Source organism: Ylistrum balloti, unplaced genomic scaffold (assembly GCF_031769215.1).
Source record: "Ylistrum balloti isolate Yb309-2 unplaced genomic scaffold, AGI_CSIRO_Ybal_v1 Utg370700, whole genome shotgun sequence".
NCBI lineage: Eukaryota > Metazoa > Mollusca > Bivalvia > Pectinida > Pectinidae > Ylistrum > Ylistrum balloti.
In genome coordinates this window covers 293667-309745 of record NW_026782420.1, presented here as the reverse complement: position 1 = coordinate 309745, position 16079 = coordinate 293667, and the positions used below count along the sequence as shown (strand labels likewise).

At 35.3% G+C, this 16079-nt stretch overlaps 1 protein-coding gene across 4 annotated transcripts in view; it reads left to right on the top strand.

Annotated features, from left to right (window-relative positions):
- LOC132557579 (SWI/SNF-related matrix-associated actin-dependent regulator of chromatin subfamily E member 1-like) overlaps positions 1 to 16079 on the top strand; it is a 35898-nt gene that overhangs the window by 3096 nt on the left and 16723 nt on the right. For 2 of the 4 annotated variants that reach the window (XM_060222082.1, XM_060222081.1), the window contains exons 5-16: positions 84 to 158; positions 914 to 1045; positions 1546 to 1627; positions 1961 to 2052; positions 2617 to 2674; positions 2847 to 3019; positions 3317 to 3418; positions 4401 to 4634; positions 5035 to 5136; positions 5817 to 5906; positions 6752 to 6983; positions 15585 to 15773. In XM_060222082.1, the coding sequence (XP_060078065.1) occupies positions 84 to 158; positions 914 to 1045; positions 1546 to 1627; positions 1961 to 2052; positions 2617 to 2674; positions 2847 to 3019; positions 3317 to 3418; positions 4401 to 4634; positions 5035 to 5136; positions 5817 to 5906; positions 6752 to 6983; positions 15585 to 15773 (1561 nt within the window). The remainder of the gene's footprint in view (positions 1 to 83; positions 159 to 913; positions 1046 to 1545; positions 1628 to 1960; positions 2053 to 2616; positions 2675 to 2846; positions 3020 to 3316; positions 3419 to 4400; positions 4635 to 5034; positions 5137 to 5816; positions 5907 to 6751; positions 6984 to 15584; positions 15774 to 16079) is intronic. The other 2 variants (XM_060222083.1, XM_060222084.1) reach the window with 2 other exon arrangements.

Here is a 16079-nt window from a genome sequence, read left to right as displayed (position 1 = left end):
AAAAGTTTTTTGATTGTCTTCTGATTTCTTTTTTGAGATATGTGTATATAATATGGAATACTGAAATGAAATTTGTGTTGTAGGGAGATTCCAAAGTACCAAAGCCACCCAAACCTCCAGATAAACCTCTGATGCCCTACATGAGGTACAGCAGGAAGGTAAGATTGTTAGCATGCAGCATCTGAAACCTCCTTACATACAGATGGCTTCTTCACTCAAAACCCACCTTTGTGAATGTTATTGAGTCCAACATCACTTTCTAAAGATGAACATATAAGTTTTTCAGCAAAACCATCTTAAAAACAATTTGGAGCATATCTGTTGTACTTAAGCTGATAAGAAAACAGATATCAAAAGAAGAGTTTTCCAATGTAATGGGAATGACATTTGCCTGAAATTTTCAAGAATGTAAATCATGTACCATTTAATGTGATGAAATGACTGTTAACTTGCTTCCATTTGTTGTGCATCCCATACAGAATGTGTCGCTGTGTAAAGTTGATAATTATTGAGAGTGAAGAAGTGGACTTGTAGTATATATGTTGTGCACACTGCTTTATACTTAATTCATAATTCCTGTGTGCTTTTATTTAGGAACATGCTGGAATTCCAAATGTGTTAAAGAGTTTAGAAAAAACTTGAACTGCACAGATCTTTTATCATAGGAAGCTTTATTTGGCTTTTTCAAAGACAACAATTTTTATACAATAATCAAATATATTTGTTCAGAAAATGTAAGTCTTTCATTATAGTTTTGAATGTTGCATACTAATATTCTATTTTCAAAATAGTAAAATTTTCTGTTACAAGGCATTTATTTGGAATATCTAAAATTTTCTATTGCGGAGAATAGAAAATAGTAGTAGTATGATAGGGAAAAACAAAGAGATGAATATTTTTGATATAATCCAAGGTTTGGGACCAAGTCAAAGGAGCTAACCCAGACCTGAAACTTTGGGAAATTGGCAAAATTATTGGTCAGATGTGGCGTGATTTACCTGAAGCTGACAAGCAGGAGTTCATGGATGAGTATGAGGCAGAAAAGGTATATTGTTGTTGAATGAATATGTCGTTTTTATGCCTGCTTTATATATATTTATATATACAGTATACTTGTTTTTAAATTTTGTACTTCTGTTCCCTGGTTGAATATCATTTCTATTCGCAGTTTAAGAAATGAAGAGTATGCTGCTGAAAGTAAATTCATTATATTAAAAAAAGTACTAAAGCACCTAGAAAGAGACATGTTTGCATTGTGTTATCATTATTTGATAGGAAGTACACATATGTAACCTTGATAAACTCAAATTCAGTTTGCATGTTGTACTGTTGTATTGTTTTGTATGACCATTGTCAAGCTGTTGAGATTATATCTCTGAGGAAAAAAGGGGATGGGGTAAAGATTAGTCAAGATACAGGTAGACAATTGGGTTTTTTTTTTAATGTTTTATACTAAGTCGTGAGACTTTTCACTCAAATGGCTGTTATTAAGTCTGAAGTCAAAAATTGTAGCTTTTCTGTGATGCAAACTATAAAATATTGCAGGTCCAGTACAGTGAACTGATGAAGGCCTACCACAATTCTCCAGCTTATCAGGCCTGGGTAGCAGCAAAGGGCAAAGGAAAAGGTAACTTTAGCTAATTCTAATCTATAATAGACTTCTTCGTGGCAGTAATAACATGGGCCAAGCTTATTCTGTACTGATATTTATAATCAGAGGATGAAGTTTGCTAGATTGATGTGCACTAAGGGTCTGATCTGACCTGGTTCGTATTTGAGATTGCGACATTGCTTATTTGAATTGATCAACATTTATTGAATTAATGTTACTACTACATACATTATTGTAATATTTTAGACTTAAGTATCAAATTATAAAATGTTGTGGCCAAAACTCTTTAACATGTCAGTATTTCCTTTTGTGTTGATATTGTCAGAAACTTTTAATTTCTTTTCCAAGCTGCCGCTGCTGCTGCTGCAGTTGTTGCCGATACATCAATGGATGATGAAGAGCAGCAACAAATTCCCCAAAGGACCCCGAGAGGTCAACAGGTAATTGCTACATGATTCTCATTGTTCTCCATTGATTTCATTTGCAAAAAAATATTTATTTGTACCTTCCAAGCAATTTGATGTAATGATTAGTCTGCATGGCTATTATTCCACAAGCACACAATAGATCAATCCTCAGAAATTGGCTTCACCTCCAAATCCATCAGAGCAATATTAATTCCTAAAAACAACACTAAAAAAAGAAAGGCAAAAAAAAAGAACAAAGAACATAAAGCATGAACTATCTGAAACATTCACATCAAAGTATTTCAAAAAATACAAATTAGATTTAAGTATAGATATAACAATTTGACAAAGAATCAAGGTTAAAGATAAACTTGGGAAATTACCTTGTAATCAGCATAATGTGTAAATCTATCAGACTTAAGAAAGGATAACTCCAACTTCAGCCAATAGGAAATTTATTCATCTCTGACTTCTATTTAATTTTGTTTCAAATGTCATTCTCTGCTTAAAGATTGCCTTTTAGTCATATCTTCATCAGAATATGGTCAGGGACATGTGTATTTTTCAAATATTTTGTAGTTTTCTTTTATATTACAGAATTCTAAAATGGATACACAGGGGAGGATAAGCATCCAGCAGGCAGATGATGATGATGGTATGTGTTAAGACTGGTTATGTGGATATATCTGTATGAAGTATTGGTGTTATGAATTTTATGACATACTAAAGTCTGTATGTTACCATTAAGTTTCCTGCTTTATTATTTGCCAGCTAAGGAGTTTAGAATGTTCATCTTCCATTCTACTAATGATTGGTTTTGTCTGCAGATGCTGATGATGGCTTTCTTATTAAACACATAGCACACTCACGCTATGTTCGCAATCATAGACTCATTAACGAGATATTTAGTGAAACAGTTGTGCCTGATGTACGGACAGTTGTTACGACAACACGTATGGGAGTGTTGAAGCGTCAAGTCCAATCTCTCACAATGCATCAGGTATGTGGATTATAGATATAATTAAAAGTTCAAAAATGCTCTTCAAATGATGGTACGTTACAAATATAAAACAAGTGGTTTTGGTGTCTTTGACCACTGCTGCCAGTGCTAGATGATGTTGTATCGTTTAAAACCTGTTTCGAAACAGCAGTTGCAATATTGGTAGAAAGACTTCAACTTACTATGGACCAGTCTAGGAAAGTAAATCTGTTTTGATACATCGATTGCAAATATAATGCAAGTGATCTTCAGTTTTCCGGATTGATGAATGAAACAATACAATTTAATTTGTTCCAGAAAAAATTGGAAACTGAACTACAGCAGATCGAAGAAAGGCATGAAAATAAAAAGAGAAAATTTCAAGAGGGCAGTGAACAGTTTCAAGATGATCTTCAAAAGGTATATAAATTATTAAAAGTTGTGAATTTTTAAGTCCCCTGAGACAAAGTATTGTGGTGACCTACCTATTGCAATCGCCTTTCATCTTGCATTGGGTACTTTAAACTTTAAACTTTTTCTACTTATTCTGGAAGCCCCCTGAACTGATATCAAGTAAATTTTGCAGAAATATTCCATGGCCAAAGGTGCGTAAAAATTGTAAATCATGACCCCAGAGTCTCACATTTCCCCCAGGGGAAGGGTTAAAGTTTACCATAGTTTATAAAGGAAAATTACATTTTTGAGCATGGTTTTTTTACATCGTTTTGGCATTAGTTTAAACTTGGTTAGAATTTTCACTTTAGGATAACAGTTTTATGATATGTGCAGAAAAAATTTGACCGAAATTTCAAAGATCCTCTGAAATCAGATATGATAGAATCTATTAAACATTGTACATGGAGCTAATGTAGGAAAATTACATTTTTGAATACAATTTTTTACTGCATTGGTAGTTAGAAACCTTAACATAGGACTGCAGTAAATGTTAAGCACAGTATACATTTGTGTAACATGTACAATGTTGTTCAAGTTATCTACTTTATTAACAAGAATGACAGCATTGTAGCTCAGGTGATCATGTAGGCTCTTGGGCCTCTTGTTCTTGTGTATGTATTCTTTAGGGGGATATTGGGAATGTTTGAATAGAGGAATTGTGGTGATCCTTACATCCTGCTGGTTATAATCATAGGGTACTAAGTAGTAACATTGGACTGCTGACACGCTTGAATGATAGACAATTATTTCTATGTACATAAAATAGCTTGTTCCTTTTATTAGGTTACAGGGTATAACCCATGCTTAATTATAAACTCTATGTCAAATCCATGAGGTGTAATATTTGTCCTTTTGGTTGATGAAGAGATCAATAATTTTCAGGTATCAAAATTTTTGACAACATCTATATATAAAAAAAACCTGAAGTGTAATTTTGACTTTACAGTTATGTGAGGATAAACCCCAGGTGACAGAGGAGATGTTCAATAACATGGTGGCTGTGGCACGGGAGGACCTGAAAGTACGGCACCAGCAATACCTACAGCAGCAAGAAGAGGAGAGGAAAAAGGCGGCAGAGCTGGCTGAAACCATGAAGGAGGAAGGTGAAAATCAGCCAGATGATAACAAAAATGTCATCAAAAGTGAGGGGAAAACTGGTGTTGAACAAATGGATGTTGGTGTAAGTAGGACAGAAAAATTGGCTGGATTTAGATAAGATAATTCGTAATCAAGATGAAAGAAAAGAAATTGTCTATGGATATCTACTTATCTTGACACATGCTCAAATTTTCGAGTATTTAAGCAAAAAAATTTAAACTTTAAAATGTTTTATACAATGTCATGTCCAGGAACTCATTGTGGTGAATACCTGTCAAATTTTTCTTTTGGATAGCTTGACTATAAATTAAAGGTCAAAAGGTTGATAATTTTTGTTTTTAATTGGTGCTTGTGATCTTTATATAGTACATATTAGATATTGTAACATTGAATTCATCAAGTAAATAATTACTCCCAGATGAAGAACATGTAAGTAGCTTTTGAAGGAAAATATCTAGATGTGGAAATTGTTGATATTTTAGGAGGCTGTTGTGGATTCGACAACCACAGAGCTGACAGTCATTGATAAACCCACCCTGGCTGAGCCTGCTAAAGATACAGACCTGGACACATGTAATTCCCTGGTGTGTACAAGTGGTTGTTTCAGAACTACCATCTATTGTAACATATATCAACAATATCAAACCAAATAATCACTGTCCTTCCTTTGTTACCTCAAAGATCACTTAGATAAATCCTTCCTAAACCTCAAAGATCACTTAGATAAATCCTTCCTAAACCTCAAAGATCACTTAGATAAATCCTTCCTAAACCTCAAAGATCACTTAGATAAATCCTTCCTAAACCTCAAAGATCACTTAGATAAATCCTTCCTAAACCTCAAAGATCACTTAGATAAATCCTTCCTAAAATTTTTGAATTCAAGCTTTCACAAATTGAAATTTATCAGCAACAGAATCAGAAGGAACTCTCAGTGGGTTTATAGCCATAAAATTATATTAACTTTTTTTCTGGAGGTAAATTTAGAAACAATGAAGAAAAAATTTGATAAAATCATTAAGTATCCACCCCTTAGTATGAAAACTCATTTCATTATTTGAGTTGATAACAAGTTCAGTCATAGAAAGGTTCAAATCTCAATGCACATTGTAATAGATTGATTTTAACACAGATTTTGATAAAAGCTTTGTTTCATAAATCTTCGTTTAGAATGAGTATTTCAGAAACTAAATCACTGAACATGTTTTGTAATGGTTTCTGAGGACAAAGACCATACATTGTATGGAATGTTTGTTGTTTGTAGGATGGACCTGGCTTAGAGGAAGGCAGTACCCTGGAGGACTTGGGGGTCAACAGACGAGAATTGGATAGTCCTGATTCCCAAAAAACAGAAGTCAGTAAAACAACTTACATCTTGTGTGTAAATACATGCTGGAGACCTAGTGTCATAGCTTTGGAAACCAAAAGTTTGAATGTAAAACTGCAGGATTGAAGATATACTATAATTTTAATTATCATCTGTTTAAATAAGAGGAATCTTTCAGATATAAGAGATAGAAAACATTTAAATGAGCCTCTGCTGTTTTATTTATAAAACTCATGGGAATTAGGCTAGGTCTTCCTTAAGATCAGTTTGAATCCATTCAATAGTAAGCAGTAGTGTTAAATATCTTTAAAAATGAAATTTTAAGGTTGGACATCTCTTTTAAAGGCCTGTTACTGAAAGAACCAGATTTTCATGTAACTTACGAAGTTCAGTGGTGAAGAAATTTGATGAAAACAATTACCTTATCTTACCTTCATGGTTGCAACAAGAAAGTATGTTAAAATTTCAGACAGCATCCAATGATGTGTGAAATAAAATATGTGGTGTGTAGTTTGGGTGGTCTGAAGGACTGTCAACATTGTTTTGAACCTACCTGAACTACATGGTGCATAGATTGTAAATATGACAAAGACAATACGCACTGGAGACTTGTGTAGCTGTCACTGATTTTCTCACTTGAAGACAAGTGAGAGTGTAAATGTGTGGACATATTTATGAAGTATCATATTGTCTGTGAGCTTACTAAATTGTAATGGTGAGGAGGTGTATCTTTATCTGTAAGGACAAGAGCTTGTTGAAGAATGGTATACAAAAAGAACAAGGAGCAGAATAAGACATATATTTCAAATGTTATTAGCATGGTAAGTGAAATATTGTTTTATGGGATGTTAGTGTTTAATTATGCTTTGCAGGACCTGTCTCAAGATGGCATGCCTATGAGTATGATGCTGGATGCCCCAGGAGATGAAGGACTGTACTCCCCGGAGTCTCAGGGCTCTTCTCCTGATCATACCCCAGAAAAAGGTGACAGTCCTGAGTCACAGGGTGAGACTACACCAGAAAAACCCACAAAGGTACGAAGAAAGAAGGACCGTAGTGACAAGGGAGAGAAACAAGACAGTCCTGCTGGGGAACGAGGAGCTGGTAAGAATCTTATTTACTGTTGTCACTGTGCATGTAGTTTGTGTGGTTTTAAAAGACAACTGCTAGGACAAGATCTTTGGTAAAAAGTGCATTGATGCATCTCAGCCTAAGCTCTGGAAGGCATTGGTATGTATGGTTAATGTGGGAGGATGATAGGTGTTTTGTCTGAGGTACAATGTTTAGGAATGGAGGCATGCGGTACAGATCTGATGGAGACAGGGCTTGGTTTGAGGGTTCCCCTATGGCTATAACAGCTTTATACTGGAGTAGACCCTGTCATTTGTAATGTATAGAAGCAATGAGTAATAATGACAGTGCACAGCATATGTAAAACCCTTGTTTGTAGATCCCTAATAGATATGTGTATATTGATGTGTGTAAGGGTGTTAGACTAGTCCAGTGCTTGTCATACAATATATCAACAAATGCTGTGTCAGAGCAAAAGAGATGGCAATGAGGTGCATGTGTAGGGCTGGTCAGCATGTTGAGTGTATATTTAGCCATGATTAGTGGACAATGTGTTCATAGCTCTAGAGTATATTTTCTATTAAATGAGGTAAAACATTCAGTATCTACCTAGTTTCTGTCATATACATGTTGACTTTGTATGTCAGAAAATGGTACTTAGTAGTTTTATTTAGACTACTGTAGATCATGTGTTTATTAAACCCTTTATGCCCTTTTGAAAATAAAACCAATGTTTGATAACAAAAAGGATTGTCTAAACATCAGTTATGTATACACAAAAAAAATGAGTTAAACTAAAGGTGTATGGTGTGCAAAAATCAAGGTCATGCATGGTGCACTTGTAATATAATGTATGCATGCAGTGACAGCTCGTACATTTATATATTTATATATATAACATAGGAACAACATCAATGTTTCCTTCGGTTCAACTCGTAGTGCAAGGTCAAATTCGAGATGTCAAAGGTCACTGCAACATCAGCTAGATTTTCAAAGGTGAATTCTCCTTGGCCTGTTTTACAACATGGATCAAAAATTAGTATTGACTTCACAAGGGAAATAAAGGGTGTCAAAAATTGCATGTCAGAAGTAAAATATGTTTGTATGAATTGAACTTGCTGTTTTTGAGAGAAGGTAAGGGTAATCATTGACTGAAATTAAACTTCAATCTTGAAAAGGAGCATGGTATGCCTATGTAAGTTTACTTATGTCATATATCCTCATTGTGATTCTGAACACAATTTATAGGTTTCTGAAATTAATGAAATAAAAATCAGTAGCACATATATTTACCAAATATCCATGGGAAAGCTTGTATATAAAACCAATTTCATTATAATACATTTGTCTCTCTTTGTATCACCAAACTAAGTCCCGGGACAGTGATACAGTGTCTACCTGTCAGTACGGTCAGCCACAGCAGAGTGTGACTACCTGTCATTAGGGTCAATGATTGTTTGTCTACCTGTCTGTAGGGTCAGTGATCGTTTGTCTATCTGTCTGTAGGATCAGTGATACAAAAGTTTGTCTACCTATCAGTGAAGTCACGATAGTAGAGATTGTTTAAAGTCAGTAGTGTTAGTAGTACAAAAGTTTGTCTACCTGTCAGTAGGGTCATTGATAACAAAGCTTGTCTACCTGTTTGTAGGGTCAGTGATAGTTTGTCTACCTGTGGGTAGGGTCAGTAATAACAGATATTGTCTACCTGTCTGTAAGATAAGCAATAAAAGAATTGTCTACTAGTCATATGAGTCAGTAGTGAATGTTTGTTTACCTGTCAGTAGGGTCAGTGATAACAAAGCTTGTCTACCTGTATGGTTAGCAATAGTTAATCTTCCTGTCAGTAGGGTCAGTGATAACAAAGCTTGCCTACCTGTCAGTAGGGTCAGTGATAAAAAAAGCTTGTCTACCTGTCAGTAGGGTCAGTGATAGTTTGTCTACCTATCAGTAGGGTCAGTGATAACAAAGCTTGTCTACCTGTCGGTAGGGTCAGTGATAGTTTGTCTACCTGTCAGTAGGGTCAGTGATAACAAAGCTTGTCTACCTGTCGGTAGGGTCAGTGATAGTTTGTCTACCTGTCAGTAGGGTCAGTGATAACAGTGATAATTTGTCTACCTGTCAGTAGGGTCAGTGATAGTTTGTCTACCTGTCAGTAGGATCAGTGATAACAGAGCTTGTCTACCTGTCAGTAGGGTCAGTGATAGCAAAGCTTGTCTACCTGTCAGTAGGGTCAGTGATACTTTGACTACCTGTTAGTAGGGACAAGGATAGCTTGTCTACAAGTCAATATTAACAGTGTTACTGAGTTTGTATTGCAGTCCCGGGACAATGATATCAGAGTGGTTTTTTAAATCTACACATAGCCTGGTGTTATTAGTTCTAACCGCATGTGTATACTACTGACCACTCACACATTAACAAAATACTAATATTATGTATATAACCAGCATTATATTAATGGGGATGGCCTGTATCATATTAAAGATCTTGCTCTTTGCTCCTTCTGTTTATTTATTTTTTTTTTGTTTTTTTTTTTTTTTTTTTTTTGTTTTTGTTTTTTTTTTTTTTGTTTTATTTTTTCTATTTCAGTTTTGTTCTGTTAACCCTTGTTATTTTTTGTTTCTTTCCTCTTGTTATGATATTCTTTTTTATATTTATTTTCTGTTCTGGTTCCATATTTTATTTTGTGTTCAAATTACCTCACATTGAAACCTATGTAAGTTTTATTTGATCACCTTCCCTTTAAACCCACACACATTTTGCACACTTTCGAAATGGTTAGAGTGTGGTTTTGACTTCAACTTCATGCCATCAGTGGTTCAATATTGACAGAGCACAGAACTACAGCATGTGGAGATTTCTTTAAAGGGAGATAAGTCTTAATGATACAACTACAGCATGCACCACAGACTGTCCTAGTTTCTAGGTCCTCACTAAATGGGAATAAACAAAAAGAATTATCATTTTATATGTAACACACCAAGGATTACAACCATGGGAGTGTTTAAAAACTAGGACCTTAATTTTTCTTTTGCTGAATCATCAATGTCACTTTACTAGAAATCTGATAGCTATTGAACTGTCCAACAAGATATCACATGGAACAACAATAACTGGTACCTGAAGAATGCTTTACCCTTGCTTTGTATTGAGTGGAATAATCCAGGTTTTGCAATGGGTTGACACAAACCATCAAGTTTTCGTTAGGATAGTGTGACAGCATTTACTTTCTGTGCATTTACTTGTTCCAAATGTTTGCCAGAGCCCAATATTTATTTGATATTACAGTCCTGCTGATCAATTCTGATAGATATTTGTTAGTACCATCTTACTCACCAACACTGATATTTATTTGATAGTACAGTTCTACCCACCAACACTGATATTTATTTGATAGTACAGTTCTACCCTCCAACACTGATATTTATTTGATAGTACAGTTCTACCCACCAACACTGATATTTATTTGATAGTACAGTTCTTCCCTCCAACACTGATATTTATTTGATAGTACAGTTCTACCCACCAACACTGATATTTATTTGATAGTACATTTCCATCATCCAACACAGATATATTTTTGATAACAGTTACTGACACTGAGTCCATAGCCACAGTACACTGACCACTGTAGTTTTCAAGGTATTACCACTATGTTCATTGACCACTCCTACGTTGACCACACACACTGTTAAACCCACAATAAAATAGACCTGGATTCAGTCTCCTCCTCTGAAATGGTTCCTAGTTGTCTGTAGTGAGGGGTCAGGAGGTGCTGAACACAGAATATGAAGTACTTAAGTTTGTGTTTACATTCCAAGTAACAATACTGAACTTGTGCTGTTTTTCATTTATTTAAAAAAAAAAACATTAATCATATCTGAGATTGACAGGAGTTTGTTCTAGTGATGACACAAAGATTTATTTGTCTTTTGAGCAAATACCACCAAGAGCTTCAAAACAAGAGGACTCAATACTAGTCGCTGTAACTTTTACAAAAGAGAACCTTCAGCAGAACTAATATTCTAACCTCTTTTTACTTGTACCTATGTCAGAGCAGTCAAGTCATTTGGGGGGTTTGTACTCATCCTTTTGTCAGTGTTGCAGGATTGTGCTTACCTCAGTATTGGTGCTGCAGGACCTTTCAATATGATTTTATTTGTTCCTGTGTCAATGCTGCAGTATTGTTTGGTGGGATTGTACTTGTTCCTGTGTCAATGCTGCAGTATTGTTTGGTGGGATTGTACTTGTTCCTGTGTCAATGCTGCAGTATTGTTTAGTGGGATTGTACTTGTTCCTGTGTCAATGCTGCGTGATTGTTTGGTGGGATTGTACTTGTTCCTGTGTCAATGCTGCGGTATTGTTAGGTGGGATTGTACTTGTTCCTGTGTCAATGCTGCGGGATTGTTTGGTGGGATTGTACTTGTTCCTGTGTCAATGCTGCGGGATTTTTTTGATGGGATTGTACTTGTTCCTGTGTCAATGCTGCAGTATTGTTTGGTGGGATTGTACTTGTTCCTGTGTCAATGCTGCAGTATTGTTTGGTGGGATTGTACACATTCCTGTATCAATGCTGCCGTTTTGTTCGGTGGGATTGTACTTGTTCCTGTGTCAATGCTGCGTGATTGTTTAGTGGGATTGTACTTGTTCCTGTGTCAATGCTGCAGTATTGTTTAGTGGAATTGTACACATTCCTGTGTCAATGCTGCAGTATTGTTTAGTGGGATTGTACTTGTTCCTGTGTCAATGCTGCAGTATTGTTCGGTGGGATTGTACTTGTTCCTGTGTCAATGCTGCAGTATTGTTTAGTGGGATTGTACTTATTCCTGTGTCAATGCTGCAGTATTGTTTAGTGGGATTGTACTTATTCCTGTGTCAATGCTGCAGTATTGTTTAGTGGGATTGTACTTATTCCTGTGTCAATGCTGCAGTATTGTTTAGTGGAATTGTACTTATTCCTGTGTCAATGCTGCAGTATTGTTTAGTGGGATTGTACTTGTTCCTGTGTCAATGCTGCAGTATTGTTTGGTGGGATTATACTTATTCCTGTGTCAATGCTGCAGTATTGTTTAGTGGAATTGTACTTGTTCCTGTGTCAATGCTGCAGTATTGTTTAGTGGGATTGTACTTGTTCCTATGTCAATGCTGCGGGATTGTTTAGTGGGATTGTACTTGTTCCTGTGTCAATGCTGCGGTATTGTTTGGTGGGATTGTACTTGTTCCTGTGTCAATGCTGCAGTGTTGTTTGGTGGGATTGTACTTGTTCCTGTGTCATTGCTGTAGTATTGTTACCCTTCTTGAGTTTTTAATCATGTTTTGGCATGATCAGTGAAAACATATTTGAGCCATTTTATTTTGTTAAGCAAGTTAGATAAATTTCTGATTACATTAGTTAGTTTCCCATCTCCTTCTTGAGAAACATATCAACTCCATATACCCTGTATTTGGTCGTTAGGAATTGTTTATTTACCCTTATTTCTTTAAATTTTTTTTGTGAAAAACACATTGCAAAATGTGACCTGGTCATATATCATTATTCTGCCTTTGGTTCTCTGTAATTTCTCTTTATTCTGAGGCATCTTAACCATTTGTATTATTATCCCTATTACATAGTCTTCATTAGAAATGATTAAGCCATTTAGCTGGATGTTGAATGACTTTTTCGCCCTCACCTTTTGCTAATTGAATCATAGAACTTTAAAAAGTATCTTTGTTATCATTTATTATTTCTTAATTTTACAAACCAAATTCACACGGGTTTTTTTTATTATTTTTTTTTCGATTGATTTTTAAGTATGAGGATTTTAATTTACATTTGAGGATGAACATTTTTCTGCCTGTGTTTGAAAGATTCTGTTAATTTTGGAGAGGTGACATGGATTATAGAGTTTAATGAGTAAGTGATGGTATAAAGCAGGGACAGTGAGTTTGTATATCGAGTGTATCATGATCTAACATCTAATGTGTCATCACAATACTTCATCATCCTTCTGTACTAACTGAAGTCTCACAGAACCCACAGTAGATGTGGACAACTATTTCTTTTAATCATCTCTTTGAGTACTGTGCTTGAAAATAAAGCCGTCTTGACTACTCTTTTCTTTGAGAGGTGATGGGTCTGACAATCTTGTGTCATCTTTTACAACGTAACAACACTAATGATTCAATGTAATCTAATTCTACTTGTTTGTAGTTTGTTGAAATATCAGCAAAACTTTGTTTAGGATGATGTTCTGAAAGGATACGATAATTGATAGTAGAAATTACATTCTGTTACTAGATTTTAACATACCATTGTGAAAATGTAAATTTTTTTGTATGTTAGGTATATACGCATTCAAAATTTTTATTAATGGTTGGATTAATTTTTGATTTTCATTATTTGTGTTAAGTTATAAACTAAAGAAACATGGATATAAAATTTTTAAGATATTTGAAAAGAAAGCTTTTTAAAAGTGATTTTTGTTTACATACTAAATGAACATTTGGAGCTTTGCTGAAACTAACTCAACACTCCTAATGCTTTACTTAGAAGTGGCCTGATGACTTGACAGCTATATATGTATATATATATTGGTAATGACTTTTCAGTTAACGACAGATGACTACCAACTGACACAAACCACAAAATTACCTGTCCAGAGTGCCCATCAACATCTTTCTACACAAGTTTAAAGGATCATTACGAGCCAGAACCTGATCAAAGTTTAGGAAAGATTCCTCAAGTTCTTGTGACTAGTGGAAAGATCTTCTTTGCTAAAATTGAAAATACTTTTTAAAGTAAAAACAACCAAAAACAAAAATAATCATGCTCACTGATATGACTTGACAGAACCTAAAATAGAGCCTCTCTTGTCATGGACTGACCAGAACAGACTGACCATTCTCACCACAACAAATGTTCACTGATGCTTTGCTCCTTATTACCGCCTAGTCTCCCAGGTAATTTTCCTCATGAGAAATAAGATCATTTCTATCCTCTCATAATTCTAAACATGCTTACACTGGTGCTGCTCCATTTGTCCACATGTTACTTATTTTCAGTGTTGAAGGTTGGAATTTTTGTCTGGAGATGTAAGAAGTCATATTTTAGATGAAAAACATGTTTGCATTGCTACTTCAACACCATGAACATTACTCTGCACCATAGCTTGATAAGTTGTAGTCAGTTCAGTTGTAGAGATGAGTGACTACCTCTGCTGAACTAGAAGTATTGTTCATTATGAGTGTTCATGATCAGTGAATCTGGTGTTCATTGCTATTTTTCATTATTTTTTTATTTCGGAAGAAAATGATGTGTCTGATATTTTGACATTTTCTGAATATAAAAGCAGAGGCACCTTATGGGAAGACTGCATATGACTGTTTTTTGTAATGAATTTGTGGTGTGTTGAACAGTCTCTAAACAGTGACTATCTCAAGTTACTTCCTTTGTGATTAAATCAGTTTAACAATATGATTGGAAAAGACAAAAAATTATATTCTAATCATAAGATGTTTATGATTTTACAGTTGTAAAGGGAAAGCGACACCATCCTTTGTTTATTCTGAATTTAAATGTCATTTCTCTGACATATTTGACAGTGAAGTGATTGTTATTGATATGCATTGCATTAGTCTCGTTCTGAGTTATGATAGTGTAAGAAACTATAAATCATGATAACTGTAGATAATTTAGGTGTGTACCCTCCCTGTGTTCACCCTCCTCACACACAGTCCCTAACAGACACCCAATACCACATGCATTGCCTATACCTAGTTGACGCACAACATTTTCATCCCAAACATTACTGTAGGTCAGCTTTGTGATGGACTTCCTACACCATATTTTTGTCTTGCCCTTCCATTTGACTCCCCTCAGACCACTGTATAGGCCAGCTGTTCCTTTTACCCAACCACTTAGAAGGTTCACCCAACTTTCGTACAGGATTTAGAGCTTGATCTCATTGGGCCTCCCTCCACAACCTGTGTATAGAAATCTCCACATGCTGTAGAAGTAAAAGCACCTGCTGAGCATTCGTTGCCATATTTTCTTAATATAACAAACTAAGCCTTCACTGCAAACTTAAAAAAGCCTTTTAAAAAAAAAGACATAATTTCTAAATAATCCAAAGGATTTAATACCTTCTGAATGTATTTGATAGATATATGTCTTAAATTTTGAAAAGGAGTTTGGTTCACTTTTTAGATGAAAAGAAATATTGTACAAAAGTGAGAGAAAAAAGAATTAAAATGATGCTACATTCTTAAAGGTAAAAAAAATGAAATTTGGAGCTTTTTCTTTATGAAGTTAAAATGGTTGATCCACATGATGAAGTATGTCTGGTTTGACCAGACCTGTAGAGTATCAAGGCTGATGATCTAGTCTAGAATTGCGAAAACCAGACTCAACATTTTAACTACATGATTGAAAGGCTATGGAACAGCTCTAACCATTTCTAAGTTTCAGACTATTTTTGTGTATAGGGTAACGTGGACAAGAGATTCTTTGTTCTCAGTGAGTACTACTGGGAAGTATATACGCTAGGTGCTGCACTGCAGAAGTCCTCAATTCAAGGTGATACTGGTAAAACTTTGGTAGCATCATAGGTGAGGAAACTGTTGTATGTGATGTGTTACTGGCGTTATTTTTAGGTCCGCGTCGTTACCCGTGCGACATCTGTGGGAAGGCGTTTAAGCACAAACACCATATGACTGAGCACAAACGTCTGCACACCGGCGAGAAACCGTTCAGATGTGGGCGCTGTGGCAAGCGCTTCTCCCACTCAGGCTCCTACAGTCAGCATATGAACCACCGACTGTGTAAAACAAACAGCAACAATGGTACGTGGCCGCTAGGACTAGACACGCTGTAGGGACAGTCAGTGGTAGTCATGCCCATAGACTTGTCACACAAGTCTTGCTACCAGGACAGTTGACAGTAGATGACCGTCAGTAGTTGTTACCTTAGAGCTGTTTAGTTGTAGTAAAGCTAGTGTTGAGACAGAGAAGTATTGACCAGATAAACATATCATCATTGATTTGACTTATATAGAAATGTGAAATTGCTGTTTGGCCATAAACAGAAAAGAATACTTTTTAAAAGGTTGTAAAACTTGACTTCTACAATGTAGTGACATTGAAATATGA